Consider the following 23,631-nt stretch of genomic DNA (forward strand, 5'->3'; position numbering starts at 1 on the left):
TTAAAACTCTGAAGTCACAAAGCCAACAGCAAGCATTTCCCATTCATTTAAGTTCTAGTGCTACTGTAGTGACTTTTAAATTTCTTCTTACGTTATGTGAATTGACACTTTGACTGCATACATGTCTATGTGGGGGCATCAGGTCCACTAGAACTGTACTTACAGACAGTTGTGAGCTGCCATGTGGGTGCTAGGAATTGAACCCAGGTCCTCTGGAAGAGCACCCAGTGCTCTTAACTGCTGAGCCATCCCTCCAGCTCTACTGTGGTGATTTCAACAAATGTTTCTTAAGGAGAGGTGATCTTTTCTCTGCAGTTGACTCTACCTCTTCTCAGTGATGTCAGACAACACTAATTTCCTTTCCTTCATGGTGTTAGAGTGAATGTGAATGAGAAAGTTAGAAATATTCGATGCATTACAACTCTACACAATGAACAAAGACACTTGGGGAACTCCCAATACTAAGACTGGACATTCGCCTCAGTCTTCTCTACAGAGTGAACTTGAGTAGCCCTGCTTAGAGAAGGCACCATGATATAACGAGTCATGTCAGAAACCACCCTGGTATTCATAAGACAACCACCATCATGCGTAACGTATTACAACAAGACAACCACCATGCCCTGTTGGGTGTTAGCAGAGTTTTTCTGCCATGATTTGACTGATTTTGCCCTGCCACTCCTGCATTGCTAGTTATTAATTAACTAAAATTAATAGAATGTCCAGGAAAGCCACAATATAGAGTTCATTCATTCTATTCTAGGCCATCAATAACCCAGGCACAAAACAAAGATAAAGGAGATGCCAATCACAGGGGCAATACAAAAACATGTCCTAAAAAGGAAAGACCCTGTGAGAGAACGGACTTTTAAAAACCCAATTCCCTCTGTAGAAAAGCCAGTTTTAGAAAGACATAAACCTTCTCATGAATTCATGGAACATGAAAGACAGTGATTTGAACTGGGGGGCCTGGCTCAAGAACTTTCATAGGGGAAGAATTTTAGTATGTGTCTTAGAGGTCATTCTTGCCCATCTTTTGGCAAAGAGCACAGCTGGCTTTGCCTTTGTCCAAAAAGTCTTTCTGAAACTAAAAAAAGTTTTGGATTGATGGCAGTGGCAGAAAAGATTTCAAAGAAGCCTAGTATAGACTGTGTCACATGGTTAATAATGGTCAATCACATGCAGATCTACAATAAAAAGGAACAAGCCAGTAAGCAGCACTCCTCCATGGCTACTGCATCAGCTCCTGCCTCCAGGTTCCTGCCCTGTGTGAGTTCCTGTCCTGACTTCCTTTGATGATGAACAGTGATTTGGAATATTCACCAAATAAGCCCTTCTCTTTCCAATTTCTTTATGATCATGGTGTTTCACTGCAGCACTAGCAACCCTAACTAGACAGCTGAAAAAAAGTGAGATTCATAGCTCACACTGCATACAGGATTAAAATATGGACCACACACTAAAAATGTAGTAATGTTTATATATATATATATATATATATATATATATATACATATATATATATATATATTCAAAATGCTGATGTGGGAAGAAGCATCTAAGTGTGACCTGAGATCCCACATAATTAAACTGTGACACACAAAAATGTCATCCTACACAGTGACAGATATAGCACACGAAGTTTACAAGAAGTGGCAAATGGGGGAGGGTGAATTACAGAGGGTCAGCATTCATAGAGCTCAGAATTCTCACTATACATAAATTTCAAAAAATAAAATAATCTGGTAAGATACATTTGTGAAACGTGTGTAGAGAAAACTCATCAGGAAGAGCAGCAAAGGAAATCCTGTGCATATTACTGAACACGTTAGCAAAGGTAGGTGGTCAAAGAGAGATCTGAGAGCTGCAGAGATGGCTCAGAGGTTAAGAGCACTGAATGCTCTTCCAGAGGTCCTGAGTTCCATTCCCAGCAACCACATGGTGGCTCACAACCATCTAGAACCAGTTCCAAGAGATCTTGTACTTTCTTCTGACTTTCATAGGTACTGGGCACACACATAGTACACAGATGTGTGTGTGTGTGTGTGTGTGTATGTGTGTGTGTGTGTGTGTGTGTGTGCAGGCAAAATATACAACATATACACAAAAATTAAACAACCTGTGGCTATGGTTATAGCCCCTTTCTTTTGCAATGATCACTTGTACTTCCTCCCTCCTCCCTTTGTGCTTCCTCTTTCCTTTGTGCTTCCTCCCTCGCTTCCTTGTGCTTCCTCTCTCCTCCTTCCTGGACTTTATGAATTTCCACCTTTTCATTAAAAACAAAACAGAAAGATCACTTTTGTTATTATTTTGTCTTATCCACCTTCTGTAATGGTTTCTTTTCAGTTATGTGTGCGGACATGTCTGTGAGAGGGTTTGCACACAAGGCTGCAGATGCCCTCAGAAGACACTGCCATCAGATTCCCTAGAGCTGGACTAGGGGTAGCTTGGGCCTGGGAACTGCACTGCAATCCTCTGCAAGAGCAGTGCTCCATATCAGCTGCTGGGTCCTCTCTCCCGTCCCCATATTAAGCTCTCCCTTCTATTTGGAGGGACGTAATTGGCTGATGCTGTCCCAGATGTGGACCCTGATGTCCTTTAAATACTGATTTCCTGCTAACTGCATTTGAGGTGTAGCCATATGTCTCATGTGTGGATGCAAAGTTCTGCACATAATTCTACATTTTTATTAAAATCTCCCTCAAATGAAGAAGTGATTTCGCATTTTTAAAGATTTATTTTTATTTTATATAAATGAACATTTGAATGTGTGTGCCTGCTACCCTTGGAAGCCAGAAGAGGACGCTGCATCCCCTGCAACTGAAGTTACAAGATGGCTGTGGGTCACCGAATCCTGGTCCTCTGCAAAAGCAGCCAGTGCTCTTACACGCTGACACATCTATCCTGCCTCACTGTTTCTGGGGATCCAACCATGTGGCATTTGGGAAGCTGTGATTACTGTGTTCTGTGATTTTAAGTAACTTTCACCGTGATTCTTGTGTGATGCAACCAAAGAGCCTGGAGAGAATGAGCACCCCCACTGGGGGGCACAGGCTCTACTTCTAGACTGTCAAGGTTATTAATATTTTGCCCAACTCATGCTCGAGCCTATGAGAACGGTTGGTCCATCTGCTATTACAAGAGGGGAAGGTGGGGTCGCTTGGACTTTAATCTCCTCTCGTGTACAGCTTTCACCTTACAGACTCAGAAGCTGCGTCATGTGGTACAAACTGATTCAGAATTCCAATTCTGCCCTAGGAAGCCACGCTGGCTTCCTCTTCTTATACTTTTTAAGGTCTTTTGTGAGTATTTGGGGGAAGTTAGAGGGAGAAAATGGATATGATTAAAATGCATGTATAAAATTTCCAAAGAATGCATTAACATGGCAATTTTTTAAAGAAAAGGTTTTCCTTGCAATGTGCCTTTGGTACCATGCTGCACTCTGATGTTAGCATCACTCCTGTATTTCTGCTTAGTAAGCATGTTTGTGGGCCATGTCATTCTCATGTCATCTTTTAGACGACTCTAATTTCTTCCATAAAGTCCTTAAAGTACTTAGTTTTGTAACATATAATTGTCACAAAATAATACAATCACATGACAACATGCTTCTCTGTCCTGTACAATAGCATAGGTATTATTTCTTCTATACTTCTGTCACTTCTAATGATTTTTGGAAGCAAAAACAAGCAAACAAACAGGAGTAAACAAGAGTGATCTCAGTCCGTCAGCTAAAACTTTAACTGCCCCACTCCTAAGACACCCCTCCTGTCCGGCCCCCTCTGCCCATTCCCCACTGGACACTGGAATTTCCCAGGATGCTATGCTATTCGAGAGGATCCAAGGAAGCCCTGGTGCCCAGCAAAGGAGAGAGCAGTTTCATGCCATCTGTACAGCCTGGTTTTGTGTGTCAACTTGAGTTATCACAGAGAAAAGAGCCGCCCTTGAGGAAATGCCTCCATGAGATGCAGCTGTTTAAGGCATTTTTTTTTCAATTAGTGATCAAGGGGGAAGGGTCCCTTGTGGGTGGTGCCATCCCTGGGCTGGTAGTCCTGGGTTCTATAAGAAAGCAAGCTGAGCAAGCCAGTAAGCAGCACCTCTCCATGGCCTCGACATCAGTTCCTGCCCTGACTTCCTTTGGCGATGAACAGCAATGTGGAAGTGTAAGCTGAATAAACCCTTTCCTCCCCAACTTGCTTCTTGGTCCTGATGTTTGTGCATGGATACAAACCTTGACTAAGACACCATCTGTTAAGATGGTTAAGATCCACTTTGCAGAAGAGAATGAAGCAGTGACAAGGGCAAAGTTGGGACTATGACCTGGCCAGCAGCCCGGTCTAGTTTAGTTACATGTGCCTCAGCCACACCCTGGCCAAGACTGCCTTGTTACACACGCCTCTTGCCCACTATTGAAATCATAGCCTCAATCCACATGAATTCTTAGTGTGTTTCTCTTGGTGCAGACATGGCTACACTGAATGGCCCGCCCTGGCCCGCCCTGGCCCGCCCTGGCCCGCCCTGGCCCGCCCTGGCCCGCCCTGGCCCGCCCCGGCCCTCGGAGTCTGTTGAGCACAGGTGTCTGAACCCAGCTTGGCAGGACTGCCCGAGCCCAGGCCCTGACTCTAAAAGCCCCAGTAATGTAACACCTGATATTTGTTTTAAGTTTAGCATCTGAATTGAATAATCTAGTTGGTAAAGAAGCTATGTACATCCTATCATTATATATTAAGAAATTTTAAAATTAACTTCAAATGTGTCAATGATATGAACATGTTGATATGGTTTTCAATTTGCAGAAATTCTTTTTTCAAACTCAAACACAAAATGAGTTTGTCTTCTTAGGGTCCTAACACTTCTAGATATTGTATTCCTCTCGGGGGCGTCGGGGGCAGGACTTCCTCTCAGTCCACACCCAGAGCCCAGCTTTCCCCCAGTCTGCACTGCCAGCCACACCCCAGCCTCCAGCTCTGGTCTGAGGAGTCTAATTACAGAACGCGGCTCTGCACAAAGGCCTCGAGACAAAGGGGAGGAAGCTCAGCAGTGTGAACGCAGCTCTGGCTGCATGGGAGCCACTCTCCAGGTAAATGGCCAGGGGACAGGACAAGGGACAGATTCTGCAGTCCCGATGGCATGCTACATACAGTCCATCATGGGCGTGCCGAGCCAGGAATGCCACTCTAAGTTATTTCACCTGCATATATGATTCTGGAAGCCCCTGTGTGAGGACAGTAGGGCACATATTCTCATCTCTGTATCACAGATGACAAAAAGATAAATCAGCTCATTCAAGTTCACCCTGTCAGTTCTAATGGCAGAAAAGTATTTGCTATGCAGCTGCTGAAACAGATGGGAACAACATCCTAGATTTCCAAATGATAAATCGGTTGTTACATATCGGAAAAGCCTTATTCCACAAACAGTTGACTCTCTAAAACATATGAGCACCATTTGGCCCTGGAGTTGTTGCCAAGGCCCACATTTTCTGCATTCTGACATCTGGCCACTAGAGGGTACCAGTTAGTCACATCCCGTTTCCTTCCTCAACATGCCCAGACCAGATGTGGTTCAACCCGGAGCCTGACTTGGGCTGGGCAGCACTGTGGTGTCCCTTCCCAATTCTGCACCCCATGCTTGCATTTGAACAGTGTGGATTCCCACTCCCGGCAATAATCCTGACAGTAGGAGGCTTCCTCACTGGCAGAGACAGCTCCTTTCTAACCCTTTGCGTGTTCAAACAACTTTACCTTTTCCATATCCAGAAACTCTTCATCTAGCTTCGTTCCTTCTGCACCACTTATTTTTTCACTAAACAGCTGCAAAAACAAACACAAATGTTTTCACTGTACATGTCTTTCATTGAAGTTAGTAACAAAAATCTCAGTTGTTGGCTTGGTTTATGTACATTGGTGTTTTGCCTGCATATATAGCCCTGAAACATTAGTTACAGACAGTTGTAAGCTGCCATGTGGGTGCTGGGAGTTGAACCCTGGTCCTCTGGAAGAGGCAGCCAGTGCTTTTAACACTGAGCCATCTCCCCTCATCCTTTATGGAAACGATCAGGAACCAACGAGACGATAAAGGTCCCCCAGTTCGAGCCCTGGAACCCATGTAGAGGTGGAAGGAGAGATCCAGCTCCATAAGGTTGTTCCCAGGCTTCTACATGTGCACTGTGGCACACACATGTGCGCACACACACACACACACACACACACACACACACACCAATCACAACTAAAGAAAAGAAAAGATCATGGGACAATGTATATTTCCCATTTGTTCAAGCTTCATCATCTTGGGCCTCATCAGATGGTACAACGTAGTTCTAATGTAAGCAGTGACAAGACAGCTAGGAACCCAAGGAGTGACAAGAGTTAGCACCCCACAGCAGGAATATAAGAGACAGGCGGTAAAAACTACAAATACTAGGACGAGATGCAAATTCTTATCAATGCATCAACTCGGTAGGCTCTCAGAGCTGCTTAGAGAACGTCTCCATCTGCAGAGTAGACGGCAGCTCATCCAGGACCTGACTCCTAGAATACGTGGCATCAGGGCTTGCTTTTGAAGGACAGGCAGCACTGCAGTGTGCAGCCCTGGGGGAAAGGTCTTCTTGGGTGGGACAGTGGTTTCAAAAAGGACAAACTGAGTAGGAATGGAAAGGTGGTTTGACACTGATCCTTCGTGGGGCTGCCTGTCCCAGAGGAGCACTCAGCTGCATCCCTGGTGTCCACCCGCCCAATGGTAACTGAAGACATAAGCGCACTGTGCAGACCGTGCACGCACATGTGCACACGCACCAACACATGCACACACCCACCACACCACTGTGACCACCAAAACGTTGTCCCTCATGAGAGGCCAGGCTGCTCACAAAGCAGTAAGGCGTTTCATTCCCATGTGATGAGTGCTCAAGGGAGAATGGAAGAAAACAAACGTTGAAAAGGAGGCAGAGGCACCGATCACACCCTGGCAAGCCAGAGGGCACAGCAGCGAGCTCTCTACAGACGCCTTGCCCAACACAACCACTTAGAGAAGCCTTTCAGAAAAGCGACTCCAGTCCCCATGGATTTGGCTTCATGAACAAGGAGAATGGACTCACAAAAGTGTTTCCTTTAGAAAGTATTTCACCGTGACTTATTTATGGCTTTAAAGTGTTAACACATGTATAAAGTCACAGTAGGCTGTTGTTAAGGGGACTGCAGATTCCTTACATGCAGGCCGGGCTTCGTCTGCCTGTATACCCTATTCCTCTCTCTCCTGCACACACACTGTTGCTACAGAATAAGGAGGTGTGGGCGTGGTAAAGGGACACAGACATTTGCTTAAATTAAGATATGACACAGGATTTCCTGAAGAGAGTGGCTTACAAAAATAGCTAGCAGGGCCTGGCATGGTGGTGCAGGCCTTTAATCTCAATCTCCGCACTTAGGATGAAGAGGCAGGGGGATCTCTGAGTTCGAGGTCAGCCTGGTCTACAGGAAAGTCCAGGACACTTGGGGCTCTGATACACTGAGAAACCCTGCCCCTAGCATTCAATTGCCCCACTATCAGGGTAGCCCTGTGACTTGTGACCACAAAGAACCAAGCCTAGCTAGAAAGAAACCTATGTGCTTCTACCCACCTCCCTGAAACCCTTTGCCTGTGGACAAGCCCTGCTAGGCAGAGAGGTAAAGGGGCACCAGCCCCATCACACACAGCCACCCATGCCCCATCACACACAGCCGCCCAGCTGACTCACAGCTCAGAGAACAAGCAGGAGAGTCTCATCTGCTGGTCACCACCCAGCCGCCCCCCCCCAGGAACTAAGTCCAGTGAACAGTGTTGTTTAAACTGCAGAGCCTATGAGCTCCTCAAGACAACCCACTTGACAGAGCTCTCGAACTAAGGACAGATGTCAGAGACAGGCTTCTTCCAATCCTCAAAATGAGACCCTGAAACGAACCCGAGACTGTGCTCTAGACCAAAGAGTGAGGAGCACCTCCAGTACTGGTTCTGAACTTTTAGAGGTAGTACTCAGACTCTAATGGGAGTTAGACAAGCTCTGGCCTTATATCAGTGGCCATGGAAGTCTGCAAAAATGGCTGCCATGCTCTGTAGCTCCACCCACTGAGATACAAGGTATCCCATTCCACCCTGCACTTGCCTTGGTCAGCAAAATGGAGTGCAGGCTGTGCCTGGTAACTACCAACCTTGGGCTTTAGATACTTTGTAGCTATAAACATGCTTTGCACACATTTCTGTTCCTTCTCGGAGATCCACTGTGATCTAGCTTGGAGGAGAGTGGAAGATCACTTGGGGAAGGGTAGCCATGGCAGCCGGTCACACTGTGTACACGGTGTGTGTTGTGATGACTGACATAGCCATCTACAGTCTCCTTCACTGTTGGAAGGAGAGAAGCCAACGCACAGATCCTGATCTTGAAATACGGATTAGAGATTCACTTAGTAGACCAGAAACCTCCTCAACTGGTCCACCTTGGCAGGATTACACTGCCTCTGTGTTTTGGAAAGCCTGGTGTCTCACACAGGAGAGGAGTACTTCATGGTGTCTCACACAGGAGAGGGGTACTTCATGGTGTCTCACACAGGAAAGGAGTACTTCATGGTGTCCACACAGGAGAGGTTTACTTCTACTTTTGCTAACAGAAATGAATGTGATTTCCATTCCTTTCTCATTTGGGAAGAGATAAAGCCTGGTTTTATTTTCAGTAGGAGTCACAGGTCGGAGTTATGACAATCCTGAATTCCCCCAGGATACTTAGCTATTTTGAGACATTAAGTAGGAATATTTCTATGACTTTAGATATTTAAGTCACCTGACCATTGAATGAGAAATTCCCACATAGGTTTGTGTATATGAACACTTGGTTAAACATATTGATACTTAAGCAACTTTCACTCCTATTCAAGTTACTATAAAAGTCCCAATTTTATAGTGCCTTCCCTATGTTCTGAATAAACTCAAATGACACCTTAAATATTAAGAACAAAATCAGAAAGAAAAAGTAATATTTAGAATCAGAATAATCTTTTTCTGGTCCTAAAAAAGAACTAAAGCACAGCATGGTGAGCTCAGATAGGAGCCCGGGCCTGCTGGGCATCTTGTCTACACATGGGGAAGAGATATCAGTGGATCCCCACTGGATGAAGAGAGACCTAAGAGTATGGCCACAGTGAGAGTGTGGACCAAGCTCTGCCTAAGGGCCTGGGAAAGGAATGCGGGTGTCTGATGCTGTCCTGTCTGGCAGTCTGCACCCTCTCCTCTGTGGATTACATCAGATACTCACAGCATCACCACAGGAAAGAAGCCGAGATGCTGTGTGAGGGCCTTAGGAACCAGGTGGAAGGAAGCACAACCACCCAGCTACCTAGAACACAAAGGTTTAAAGGGCAGAGGACATCTTCCCAACATTACTTATCCTGGATCTAAATTCTAAATAAATATAACACCAAGAAGGAGAGCCAGAAAGAGTGTACGAAATCGCATGACTTCATTGCTGACAAGAGCTTCGTGACCAAGGTGACAAGGGCCTCTTATGTATATTTAGGCCAGGGCCAAATTGTTAAGTGATGGAAATTTTCAATTAACAAAAAAATAGTCACAAAAAGTAACAAATTTTTAAAGGCTATTTTTAAAAATTAGAAGTCTTAAAAATCAACCAACAAAGGTCTGAACATCTCAATAAATGAAGCCGTCTCCATCAGGCTCACACTGCTGTGACACAGCGTGGGGGAGCAAGGCGGACTGCAGATCATCGCTTCAAAAGGCAGGGCAGGAGCTTAAGGTAGGAATCTGGAGGCAGGAACTGAAGTGGAGAACATGGAGGGGTGCTGCTTACCAACCTGCTTCTCCACACATGCTCAGCCTGCTTTCTTATACAACTCAGGAAGAGGAGTGGCAGTGGGCGGGACTCTCCCATGTCAATCATTAATCAAGAAAATGCCCACAGATTTACCTACCCGCCAATGATGGAGGCATTTCTCAGTAGAGGTGATCCTGGCTTACATCAATTTGGGAAAGAAAGGAAAAAAAAACCTAACCAGGCGCAGGGGTAAACTCCAGGCTGGGCATAATCAGAAGCAAAACAGTAAGCTGGAAAGTATTTAAGGAAATTACCAAAACAAAACAAAACAAGACAAAGCACTGTATTTTCTATTGAATAAGAGCTACTCAAGGGGCTGGGGATTTAGCTCAATGGTACAGCGCTTGCCTAGCAAGCGCAAGGCCTTGGGTTTGGTCCCCAGCTCCAGCTCTGAAAAAAAGAAAAAAAAAAAAAAAAAAAAAAAAGCTACTCAAGACAGAATAGATGAACAGCTCCAAAGCGAAGGCACCCGGGGGGCAAAAATGAATATTTTAAGAATAGGGGTTTGGGGCCTAGCAGTGGTGATGTATGCCTTTAATGCCACCACTTAAGAGGTAGAGGCAGGCAGATCTCTGTGAGTTCAAGGCCAGCCTGGTCAACAGTGGGAATTCTAGGACAGCCAGGGCTACACAAGAGACCCTATTTCAAAACAAAACAAAACAACAACGACAATAAAAGAATTGGGTTTTTTTTCTTATTACACAAAGATACAAGTCTTTAATTTTGAAAATATACTCGAGTTACTAAGAAAGATGAATATTAATTGATAACAAGATCTCAAAAATAAAATATCCATGACTGTCTGTCAGGGGGTGGGGCCTGCAGAGGCAGCCAAGCAGAGAGGCAGTAAACAGACAACAGAACTCTCTCCTCAGCAAGAGCAGCACAGGAGAGCACGGAGAAGGGGCTTCGAGGAGCTCAGTGCAATGAAAACCAGTCCTATAAGGAGAGCAAAACGTGTGGCATACAAGAAATAGGTGGGGGCGGAAGTGGAAACACTCCTGTGATAAAATCAGGTATCCACTGAAAACAAGCAAGTAAAACCTAATGCCTGGGCTCTACAAGCCCAGGTGACCACAGGTCAGGAGGGGGCGGAGCTGTGGGCGTGTTGAATATGCCAAAGCCCACGTGCCCAGCCATAACTGTGGACAAGGGCAAGTGACATACAAGCATCTCATTCTATAACTAATGCTTAACTCTAAAAGCCCAACGCTGAAAAAGAAATAGTGCTGTGTGTGTGGTAATACACTGTCCTTACCAACACATGGGTAAAAAGCAAATGGGTATCAAACCAAAGGAAGTTAAGAAAAGATGTTCAGATAGAAGCCGAGGAATGGCCGACAGAAACCACAAAATAAGATAGGTACAGTAAGTCCCAGTGACCAACCGTAACCGTGGGTGTGGATTAAGCTCGCTACGTTAAGGGATGGAGGAGTAGAATGCATTCTGCTGCTTCATTATGGAGGTGGGAATCAGAGCCCGAGTGTTGTGCATTCCGGGCAAGCGCCCCACCCCCGAGCTACACACAAACCAGCTCAAGCGAAGGGGCTTTGAAAACCCAGCTACAAAAATATTTTCTAGATTGATATCTACAGCAAAACATACAAAAATATTAAAAGTAAATAGGTAAATATATACATACTAGGAAATTACTAACCAAAATAAAGCTTTTAACATCAGACAGGAAATATTTCCGTGGGCCGCGCCCTGACTGGGACCTCAGGCTGACAGTAAAAGGAGTAATCCAGGAAGCTCGGTCACCATGGCGCTGTGCCGACAGCCGCACAATTCATACACATACATGTAGATATGTATACATATATGATGCATGGCTTGGAAGTCAAACTAACATTGACCTAAGACATACACATACATTTGTGACTTTTCAGCCAACATACTAAGAAATGTATATTCATCGGAGGTATAGAGAGAGTGTGACAAAAATGACCACGCCCAGGTCACCATCAGCACCATAGCGAAGCTGGGTATTCGTGTTTGGGTTTTGTTTGTTTTGTTGTTTTTCTGTGCAGTACAAGTAGAGTAAGAATCAACAGTAAAAAAAATGAATCTATAAGGACAAGTGTTAAGAATTCCGTCCCAGAACAGTTATTTGGGGAACCAGGGAGAAAGCTCAGCTGGTAAAACCATGGAGTACAGACATGAGTACCTGACTCTGAACCCCGGCAGCCGTATAAACGCCAGTGTGAGGGAGGTGCCTGTAAGAACCATGCAGAGCACTGTGCCTGTGGCACCAGCACGGGGAGGGAAGAGAGCCCCTGGAGCTTAGTGGCCACCCAGTGAGCAGACCTGAAAGCTCTGCGCTCAGGGAGAGGTCCTCATTAATGGGGGGTGAATAAGGGGGACATTTGACATTAAACTGTGGTCTTTGGACATGTATACACACACACCACACACACACACACACACACACACACACACACACAAATGGCATCCCAACAAAACTTTATACATCAAGGCTGGGCACACCTTTAGTTCTAGCACTCAGGAGACAGAGGTGGGCTATTCTCTATGAGTTCTAGGTCAGCCAGGACTACTTGGGGGGGGGTGGGAGAGTAGATAGATGACAGAGAGAGGATAGATAGGTAGATGATAGATCGACGATAAACCAGTTCAGTATCATTCAACCTAAACTGACAAAACTACAGTAATGCAGTAATGTCTCAGACTGACATAACATGAGTTATCTAATTACCAAACTAGGAAGCCTGCCCAAAGGTATCACTACAGTACAGTACAGCACACCTCGATGAGGCACAGCCACCCAACACACCAAGATAAACACACTTCCACGGCAGACAGATGCAGACAGAGCCTGCGAGGAGAAACCAGACGGAATGAAGCAAATGGTATTCGCTGCCCAGAAAGTTCCAGAATACAGCCTAGAAAGTTATCTGTAATTCCCCAGGGAGGAAGTAGCATTTCTGACAGAACGAAGGAACATAGGCAAAGCCATGACATTAATATTCTAGTAAGGAGACGACAATGTTAAAAACAAAAAGACAAACCCCAAATGAGAAGGATCACATTGCCAGGGGGGCAGGTCACACAGAGGGGCAGGTGACACAGAGGGGCAGGTCACACAGAGGGTCAGGTCACACAGAGGGGCAGGTCACACAGAGGGGTAGGTCACACAGAGGGGCAGGTCACACACAGGGGCAGGTCACACAGAGGGGCAGGTCACACAGAGAGCGGCAGGTCACACAGAGGGCAGGTCACACAGAGGGACAGGTCACACAGAGGGGCAGGTCACACAGAGAGAGGGGCAGGTCACACAGGGGGCAGGTCACACAGAGGGGCAGGTGACACAGAGGGGCAGGTGACACAGAGGGGGGCAGGTCACACAGAGGGGCAGGTCACACAGAGGGGCAGGTGTCACACAGAGGGGCAGGTCACACAGAGGGACAGGTCACACAGAGGGGCAGGTCACAGAGGGGGGCAGGTCACACACAGAGGGGCAGGTGACACACAGAGGGGCAGGTGACACAGGAGGGCAGGTCACACACAGAGGGGCAGGTGACACAGAGGGGCAGGTCACACAGAGGGGCAGGTCACACAGAGGGGGGTGTCAGAGAGAGGGGCGGGTGACAGAGAGGGGCGGGTGAGACACAGAGGGGGAGGTGACACACAGAGGGGCAGGTCACACAGAGGGGCAGGTCACACAGAGGGGCAGGTCACACAGAGGGGCAGGTCACACACAGGGGCAGGTCACAGAGAGGGGCAGGTCACAGAGGGGGGCAGGTCACACACAGAGGGGCAGGTGACACAGAGGGGCAGGTCACACACAGAGGGGCAGGTCACACACAGAGGGGCAGGTCACACCCAGGGGCAGGTCACAGAGAGGGGCAGGTCACTCAGAGGGGGGCAGGTCACACACAGAGGGGCAGGTGACACAGAGGGGCAGGTCACACAGAGAGGGGCAGGTCACACACAGAGGGGCAGGTCACACACAGGGGCAGGTCACACACAGGGGCAGGTCTGAGAGGGGCAGGTCACAGAGGGGCAGGTCACAGAGGGGGGCAGGTCACACACAGAGGGGCAGGTGACACACAGAGGGGCAGGTCACACAGGGGGGCAGGACACACACACAGAGGGGCAGGAGACACAGAGGGGCAGGTGACACAGAGGGGCAGGTCACACAGAGGGGCAGGTCACACACAGAGGGGCAGGTCACACACAGAGGGGCAGGTGACACAGAGGGCAGGTCACACACAGGGGCAGGTCACACACAGAGGCAGGTCACACAGAGGGGCCGGTCACACAGAGTGGGGCAAGTCACACACAGAGGGGCAGGTCACACAGAGGGGCAGGTCACACAGAGGGGCAGGTCACACAGAGGGGCAGGTCACACAGAGGGGCAGGTGACACAGAGGGGCAGGTCACACAGAGGGGCAGGTGACACAGAGGGACAGGTCACACAGAGGGGCAGGTCACACACAGAGAGGGGCAGGTCACACAGAGGGGCAGGTCACACAGAGGGGCAGGTCACACAGAGGGGCAGGTCACACAGAGGGGCAGGTCACACAGGCGGGCAGGTCATGGGCCACTTCTAACCATGAGCAGTGAGAGTTTAAGCAGGTGAGTGTAGGAACAGATTTCAATTTCAAAATATCAGTCAAGTGATGAAAAGGGACGGGTACCACATGTAGACATCTGTTAAGGGACAGTGTTGGAATCCCAGCTTTTTCAGTGTCCCCACCAAAAATCATGCATCAGACTTAGGGTACCTAGATAAACACTGCAAACCTGCCCAGCAGACCTGCCCCAGGAGGACCGGGCCATCAGATGGAACCTTGTCCACTCCAACTTGGCAGCTCCAGTCAGATAAAAATAGGAAAATGAAGACACCTTGCCACCTACCTGGGAAAGTCACAGGTAGCGTGTGGGGTTCCCGCCTGTGTGCAGTAGTGGTTCACTTTTAACAACCGAGCCCTCTCCCCAGCCCACACTTCCTCACTTTTTATAAAACAAAGTAAACAGCAACAAAACCAAAATCTCAGAAAAATGTTTTCAAGAGCCAACCTTATAATAGGGATTTTGAAAAGTGGAAACTGTGTCTAAAACTGTAGCTCTAAGGGGACTGGAGAAAAGCTCTGGGCTGCATAAACTTAGAAGGCCATGAAAATGAAACTTACAAAGATTTCTGTATAAAAACATGTTCCGGGACTTTAAAATGCTAGGGTGCTTCCAGACATTCCAGGGGTGAGTGGGGTGGACTCGCTGGCCATGTCTGATGTCTAATGTAACGACAACTCTCCGAGGGGTAGTGCTCTGCAGAGACACATCAGGCTCCCCAGAGCGGTTCACTCTCCCTGCAGGCTCCTCTGTCTTCTCTTTCTGCCATTTAGCTGCCACAACCTGCTTCTATCAGCTCAGAAAACACGGCAAGACTCAACCCGTCAACAACAGGGGAAGATGAGCAAAGGGTGTGTGCGAGCCCTTCAAGCTATCCAGGAAGGCACCAGCGCCGGACAGGGGAGCCTGAGGATCGGGAATGGAATGGGTGAAGCTTCTCAGGGTGCAGGTGGAGAAGCAGTTGCCGGTGCTGCTTCATTCAGGTGAATTTTCTGTCTTGTAACACAGGGTGGAAAGTGGGAGCAGAAAGCTCCAGCCATCCCTCTCCCTCAGAGCACACTGTATCCAAGGAAACCGGGATCTAAGAGGCCAAATTTCTGAGGAAAAAAACCAACAAGCATAAAGAAGTGGCCCTGACAAGCTGTTCCCTTTTCTCCTGGTGCTTGAGGTGAGTCCTCGCTTGTCCAGAGGCAAAGCTTACAGAGCACAGCAGAGGGATGTGGATGAAGGCTAACGATCTAGGCGGAGATTTTCAGTCACGGCCATCAAGAGACAAGGAGATGCCACAGTAAAGAGGCTGGGAAACAAGGATGTGTCTCCTCAAAATTCATACACGGAATCAGTAATGTCCAATGTGTCACACTAGGAGGTAGAGTCTTGTGACATGAGTGGGTCAAGGTTGGGTTCTAATGGTGTAAAACCTCACAGGACAGGATTAGTCTATAAGGGAAACCTCCGAAAGCCCTCTCCTCTTCATCTATAGGAGCACACAGGGAGCTGGCATCGGTGAACCATGAGGCAGACCCCGGCCACATTCCACCTGCCTTTGCTATGAACGACCCACAAAAGTCTGAGGGACAGACATCTGTGTAAGTCGCCAGGTATGTTATATTTTTGTTGGAACGTCCCAGGTACACTAAGACAATATCCAAATGCTCTGATAAGCATTTGAAAATATCTCACCACTACTATTATCATGGAAATCCAAATCAAACCATGATGAGATGCCACGAGATTGCTATCAGAATGACTAAAATCATCTCAAAACATGAATGTCAGCTCAAGTGTTTCCCAAGATGGATGGAGCAACTGGAATATGCATGCGCTGCTCTCTGGAGTCCACACTGCCTAAGTGGTTTTGGAAAGCAGTTTGGCAGCATCTATAGAGATGAATATAGAAATCGCTACACCCTATGACTCAGAAAGTCCCCCTTTAGGTATTTACCAGGCAGAAAGTCCTACCTGTGTACACCGAAATCCACTTACACGCAGCATGGTTCAAAATAGCTAAAACCCAGAAACAGTGCAGGCGTCGTCTGCAACAGTGAACACAGAAGGGCAGTTGCCGTGACACAGTCCAACACGCTACAGAAACTGGAAGTCTCAGTGCCTCGGGCAACGAGACTGCTGCAGGCGAGCATCCAATCACTGCTCACTGTGCTGTCTAGTTTTTATGTCAACTTGACACAAGCTAGGGTCATGTGGGAAGAAGGAATCTCATGTAAATAAAAATGCAATTAGAAATAAAAATAAAAGGCAATTAAGTTTTTTTTTAAGGTGCTTCCATAGTATTGGCCTGTGGGCAAGTCTGAAGGCCGTTTTCCCAGCTGATGACTGGTATGGGAAAGCCCAGCTCATTATGGGTGGGGCCACCCCTGGTCTGGTAGCCCTGGATGCTCAGAACTGCAAGCTGAAGTAAACCCTCTCCTCCCCAAACTGCTTTTGATCACGGTGTTTTATCACAGCCATAGATGCCAGAGATTGGTTCCAAGCCATGAGGTACCTATCGCAGTTACAGACATGGTCTTGTCTTTAGGAGGGCTGTGGTGGCTTCTGAACTTTGGGCTTTCTCGCTTTCTATCTGTTAAGTGCTCAGGGCCCTCTGTGATGTTCTGTGTGGGAGGCTGGAAGAGAGGACGGGTGAGAGAAATGCAGGCGACAGAGGCCTGGCTTGTGATGTTCCGATGGAAGGTTGAGAGTCCCTTAAAGGCTCTATCAAGGCCGTTCAATATGGTGAGTTAAAAATCTGTGGTGTCTGGTCACCTGGAACTGAAAAGTCAGCTGTGATTAACAACAAGAGGCCAGACCACTGGAGTAAGACTTTTGCTCTGCAGGGACAACTATTAATGTTCAGCTGGAGCTGAAGAATCTGCTCTAAGGGGCCAGCATCAATGAGTACTTAAAACCCTCTGAGGTGTGTTACCTCAGAGTCGGCCTGCAGACGCTGTAGTCCAGAAAGGGGAGAGGCTGCGTCTCACGCTGGCAGGTGAACCTGGTAGTGCGTGAGCCTCCCAGGCGGTAGGAGTTTTGAACGTATGAAGGGGTTATGGAAAAAAATCTGAGGCCTGGAACTATGTGGCGTCCTGGAGTCCTGGAAGAGAGACCATTTGTGAAGGTGAAACCTCAGGTGCAGTAGGAGACCCTGGCATTTTGATGTCCCTGGGGCAGCCTCCAGGGCAGACAGGGCTTTGAAGGGCAGGCCTGGTGAGCTGGTAATGGGACTCCCAAGCCCCAGAGTGGGTCCCAGACATCAAGCACTGAACCTCTAACACTGTTAAACTTTGGTTTTGCTTTGACTTGACGGTGACTGTGGCCTTGTTCTTCCGTTATGGCGTAAGATAGGGTTTACCCCTATATTTTATAGGAGCCCACAGTTAAGAAACTTAGACATTTTGCCAAGAATTTGGATACTTTAAAGAAATGAAAGAGACTTTGGATGTTTAGAAAGAAAACTGGACCTTAAAAGAGTTGAAAGTGTGGAAGTTTTAAACTTATGTTAGGACATAATACTGGTATTAAAAAAACAAAAAAAGACTTGGGGGATAATCAAGAACAGAGAGGTTATGGCTTAATAAATGATATATTTCTGTGTTGAGCTGACAAGTGGTCAATTTTGCTAGCTATTTGGTACGTCAACTTGACACAAGCTAGGATCATGTGGGAAGAAAAGACTCTCACTCATGAAAATGCCTCTACAGGACTGGTCTGAAGGCAAGCCCCTAAGGCAGTCTCTTGACTGATAACTGATATTTGGAGGGCCCATTCCATTGTGGGTGAGCCCACCACTAGCCTGGGGGTACTAATGCCATAGGAAAGCATGTCAGAGCAAGAAATGAGGAGCAAGCCAGCAGGCAGCACTCCTCCAGGGCCTCTGCATCAGCTCCTGCCTCCGCGTTCCTGCCCTGCTTGACTTCCTGCCTTGTGGAATTGTAAACTAAAATAAACACTCTCCTCCCCCAGTTGGTTTTTTGGTGTGGTGTTTTATCATAACAGAAGCTCTAAGACTGTGACTCTTACGCTTTGTGAATCTAATGACATAAAGTCCAAAAGTCAAGGAGAACATACTATGCTATTCTAGTCACGGAAGTCAAAAGTAAAATACACTAAATTTACAGGACCAGAGAGATGGCCCAGAGGCTAAGGGTTCTAGCTGCTCTTGCAGAGGACCTAGGTTTGATTCCCAGAACCTACACAGCATTGACAATCAGCTCTAACTCTAGTTCAGGGGTCTAATGCCACTTCTGCTCTCCCAGAACACACGGCTGGCACATGGTACATACACATATATGTATACACAAACCACTAAATCTTTTTTAATAGATGTAATACTAAAATGTAGTGGTAGAAATAAGTGTTATGGCATTGAGAGAGCCTTCTCGGTGCTGGTAATACCTGCATCTTTGTGTGTCCATGCGTGTGGCAGTCAGAGGCCAATGACAAGTGTCTTCTCCAATCACTTTCCTCATTAGTTCTTAGATGAGGCCTCCCCCGGGACCTAGAATTCACTCATTTAGCTGCCTGCTAGCAAGCCCCAGGGACCCTCCCTGTCTCACTTCCCCAGGACTAGATTATAGGCATGTGCCACCAAGCTGAGTTTTATGTGGGTGCTAAGGATCTGAAATCGGGTCTTCCTCCCAGCACGGCACTCTACCAACTGCAGCACATCCCTAGCCCTAATACCTGTACCTTGAACGGGTTACACGGACATGGCATTCATTAAAATACATCAAGATATATATTTATAGATATTACTCACTCACTCCCTGTGTGCATGTTCTGTGTCAATAAAGTTAACAAATCCTGCCTATCTCCCCACAATTCAGCACTCAGTGCTGTTAACATTTACACACAATGTATTCTTTCTGATTTATTTGTCTAAAATAGCAGTTGTTAACCTGTGGGCTACAAACCCCATAGGGGTTGCATATCAGATATCCTGCATATCAGATATTTTTATATTATGATTCATAACAGTAGCAAAATGACAGTCATGAAGTAGAAACAAAATAATTTTATGGTTGGGGTCACCCCAACTGTGTTAAATGGCCGCAGCATTAGGAAGGTTGAGAACCACTGGTCTAGACCAGCATAAAACATGCAAGGACGCTCTGAGTCTTCCTCCCGTCTCAACAGCAGACATGAGACACTGCCTGCCAATCCAGAGTGGGTCATCTCTGATCAGCACACTCATGCCAGCACAAGGAGGAGTTTCCTCTTTACTGAGAAAGAACCCGAAATCTCAGGCCTGTTGTACTGTGCTGTGTAACCTGAACTGTGCTCGCTTTGAGCTTCAACACCATGGCAGCAGGACAAGAGAAAAGAAACAACCCTGCCACAGTAAATGACCTGCAGAGAGTAAGTGAACACTGCACGGCTGGGCCAAGGCGGTGGGCAGCTTGCATACCTCTCAGCTCGTCCAGGTGTCTCTAAATAAATGACTCAAGATGTGGTGGCAGCGGCCACACCCGTAACAGGGCTGGAAAACCAGGGACGGTGCCGGCAGCATCTGAGTGGTGTGAGGTTAGAAAATGGAGAGCAGATGGCATCAGAGACGGAGGATATTATTGCCAATAGAGTGGGAGAAGACTGCTCCCCAGATCAAAGTGAATACAGGGAAATTCCACACCTAAATTATGTAAACATCAAAAGAACAGGAGTGATCCCCGAAGCACAATATGGGGATCATTTTAAAAAAAATTAAATGTGGTCTGAAGAGATAGCTCTGTGTTTAAAGCACTCGCTGCACAAGCCTGACCATGTGAGTTCAGAGCCATCAACCGTGTAGAAGTCAGGAGCAAGAACCTCACACCCAGCACAGACCCCAGGAGATGGGAGGCAGAGATAGGAAAATAACCTGAAGCCTCAGGCCCGCCAGGCTGCACACAGAACAATGAACAAGAGAAACATTGTATCAAACAAGGCGAGGGTGAAGACCAGCACTGAGCTTGTCCTCTGCCCATGCGCACCCGGTGAGTTTGTCTTCCGCTCTGTGCATGTGCGCCACCGGGAAGGGGTTGGCCAATGACCCACTCCCGTTCTGTTACCACATCTCTTCTCCATCCAGAGGCAAAGGCTGCAGTTACAGCATCTGGGTTCTAATCCCTGCTCCACTGATAAACAGAGATCTGAGTCTGGGGAAATTATTGAAGTACCCTGTACCTTCAGTTCCTGATGTGTAAACCGGTGATAACAGTTCCCGCTTCCAGTACAGGAAGTACAGACCAGTGTCTTGTACCAAACAACAGGCACAGACCTATCGAGCAATCAACATCCGGGAGTGCTTGTGCGGACCTGGAGCCTGCACTCATGTCTGGGTGGACTGCCCTTATGATTCGTGGGCCTAGAGTAAGGTCAGGATCAGAGAGAAGCTTCAGGTCTTTTCAAACATTCCAACAGACAGGAGAAAAAACATGAGGCAACTCGCCTGAGAGGAAGGGGCTGCATTCCCAGAGTAAAGCCTTTCTTTGCAGCTTTCTGCTGCCCCGACTGATCCAGCCACCATAGCCACCCACGTTCAGGAGACAACACAACAAGGCAAAAGACAAAACCTGCCCAGCCACCTAGCCCTCCAATCTAAGGGCAACCTGGAATCACAGAAATCTGAAGAAAACCAGACAAAAGACAAGGAAGCTTAGGATCAGTGGTTCTCAACCTTTTAATGCTGTGACCCTTTAATACCTCATGCTGTGGTGACCCACCAACCCTACAACTGTTTATGATGCTACTTCATAACTGAGTTTGCTATTGTTATGAATCAGGATGTAAGTATCTGTGTTTTCCAATGTGTGCCATTTGACACACACACCCCCCCCCCAAGAGGTCATGACCATCCATTTTCCACAATAAGCACCAAAAAACAGTTTGGAAATAAGGGTTCTTTCATCCACCGCTGCCATGGGGGAGCATGGAGAAGGCCTTTGCCCACAGAGCCTAAGTCTCTGTAGAGGGCCTCTGCACTTCCAGACAACCACAGCTACCTTCCATGAAGAGCTAAACCGGAGCTCCCAGCCCCAGTCCCAGGCCAGACACTGTCCTAAGCCCACGGCCCCCAATGGTGCAGGCCTCATCACAGACCTGTGGACCCCTGATATTGTTCCTGACTTCTCTGTGTGGTTGTCTAGTGGTGACTAGATGCTAGGGAATCAGGGATGTCCATCTCGGACATCCCAGAGCTGTGTCTTGGCGCCTCCCTGAAGCCCAGCACCTGAGGACAGCAGCTTTGGATAAGTGCAGTCAAAAGGCTTAGGCCTTTTAAAGCTCCCATCAATACGCACAGACAAATTTAGATAACATACACATGAAACAAGAAAGGGCTACTATGAGGAGGAAACATTTTTTTAAGTGAACTAAAAATAAAAGTAGTCGAAGCTGAAGTCAGAAGTGCTCCTTAGGAAGACACTGAAGGAACAGCCCCGCAGAGCACCAGGAGGAGAAGTGGAAAGAATCTGACCTCAGCCCCTCTTTGCTGAGGCCACTCTGGACATCCATCCAATCCCTGAAGTCTTACCTAAGACACCCATCGAGGTTGTCCTCAGGCCTGGTGTGGCCCTATTTTAGGAAGGGATTCTCAGTTCACTGGAAGTCAGATGACAATTGAGAGCGTTCTATCCTTCCAGTGAATTCCAGGGATGGAACCTGAGTTGTCACAATTGTGCAGTGAGGACCTTGACCTGCTGAGTCAACTCCATGGCCCAAGAGCCTTCATTTTATACAAAAATGCACATCAACCAGTCCTTGGCATAGGGTAGCTCTTTTAACATAGATCTGAGATAATACTGAAAACCAGGAAATGTAAAATATTAATACTGACTTAGCTATAGGAGTAAGCAAAGTCCCTCTACTCCCTCCCTGAGGTAATAGGCCGTGGACAATTCTCTCTTCTGTCCTTCTTTTTCTCTTCTGGTTTTGGGGTCTTTTTGTTTCTTCATTTGTTTGTTTTGTTTGGTTTTCTAAGACAGACTCTTGCTATGAGACCTGGCTAACCTGGATCAATGTATACACCAGGCTGGCCTCTAACCCATGACTCTCCTGCCTCTACTACCTGCTGAGATGACAAAAATGCGCACCTCCTCCTGATCATGTCATCTTACGTCTACATCTGCAGGGGGATGCGTTCCTTTTACACTGTGAGAGTAAGTCAGACATATTGATCTGCAAACTTTCCAGGAAAAGGCTTTTATACGTCCATAACTGTTTAACAATAACAAGACCAAAACAACAACAGCAAAGACTAAAGCAATTAACATCCTCTGTGCGCCAGGCTAAGAATATCCCCGGACTTTGTGGCTGTGGTCTGTCCTCCTTATTCTGGACACTGAGTTCTACTGTTTCCTGGCATCTAATGTTGCTGAGAATTAAGCATGAGAAAACTGTGGCTAGCTATCTTCAAGTCTTCTGGTTTTAGTACTTGGAGCTAAGGTTTAATTTATTTTTCTTAAAAATCATAATAATAATAGTAATAATAATAATAATTTCTTCTTTATGGAGTCCAGTGGGTTTTATTTCCTCATTCATTTTTCTTGGCCTGCCCAAAGGCCCTGTGAGCTTCAGAAGCAGGTCAGTATATTGGCAACACTTTCAAAATCTATAGAAGTGACGTTTTAAAGTCTCTATCTACAGACAGATACAAAAGCACAAAGATCCAGAGGCTTAAACCAGCTGGAGGAAGAGAGGGAAGGAGGAGGTCCTCCCCTACCCCCAACCAGACCCAGGGAGACGGATAGAAGTAGATCTCAAGGTGCTTTAGAGGCCATCCATCCCAAAGAAGCTTAAAAAGACCAATACCACCCAAAAACTTGAAAGGCATCCCAAACACTACCCAGGGGGGAAATCGATAGCTCAGCATGGAAATGCCACTTCTGTAAGGGAGTCAGCCCCACACCTGCCTGGACCATGGAGATCAAAGCCATCTGGCACAGCACCAAACAAGTAGAAACTTCCCTTCTCTCTCTCTCTCTCTCTCTCTCTCTCTCTCTCTCTCTCTCTCTCTCTCTCTCTCTCCAGTCCTCCCACCCACCCAGAAGGCAGGAAGCTATCAGGTAGGAGAGCCTCCGGAGGACCCACAATTAACAGCCTGCCTGAGGTCAGCTCCAGCTGAGGAAGGGGATGGACTTCAAGTAGATGCTCACATTGTAATGGCCGCATAAAACTGACAGTCACACCATCCTGGTTAGTTT

The 23,631-nt window shown here is 47.1% G+C and overlaps 1 protein-coding gene across 4 annotated transcripts in view; it reads right to left on the minus strand.

Annotated features, from left to right (window-relative positions):
• Sh3gl3 (SH3 domain containing GRB2 like 3, endophilin A3) overlaps positions 1-23,631 on the minus strand; it is a 124,487-nt gene that overhangs the window by 36,854 nt on the left and 64,002 nt on the right. For 3 of the 4 annotated variants that reach the window (XM_032893303.1, XM_032893304.1, XM_032893302.1), the window contains exon 2: positions 5,745-5,813. In XM_032893303.1, coding sequence (XP_032749194.1) covers positions 5,745-5,753 — 9 coding nt within the window. In that variant the 5' untranslated portion in view covers positions 5,754-5,813. Of the gene's footprint in view, positions 1-5,744; positions 5,814-23,631 lie in introns of those variants that run through there. The other variant, XM_032893305.1, reaches the window with a different exon arrangement.

The sequence above is a fragment of the Rattus rattus genome, chromosome 2, assembly GCF_011064425.1.
Source record: "Rattus rattus isolate New Zealand chromosome 2, Rrattus_CSIRO_v1, whole genome shotgun sequence".
Lineage (NCBI taxonomy): Eukaryota > Metazoa > Chordata > Mammalia > Rodentia > Muridae > Rattus > Rattus rattus.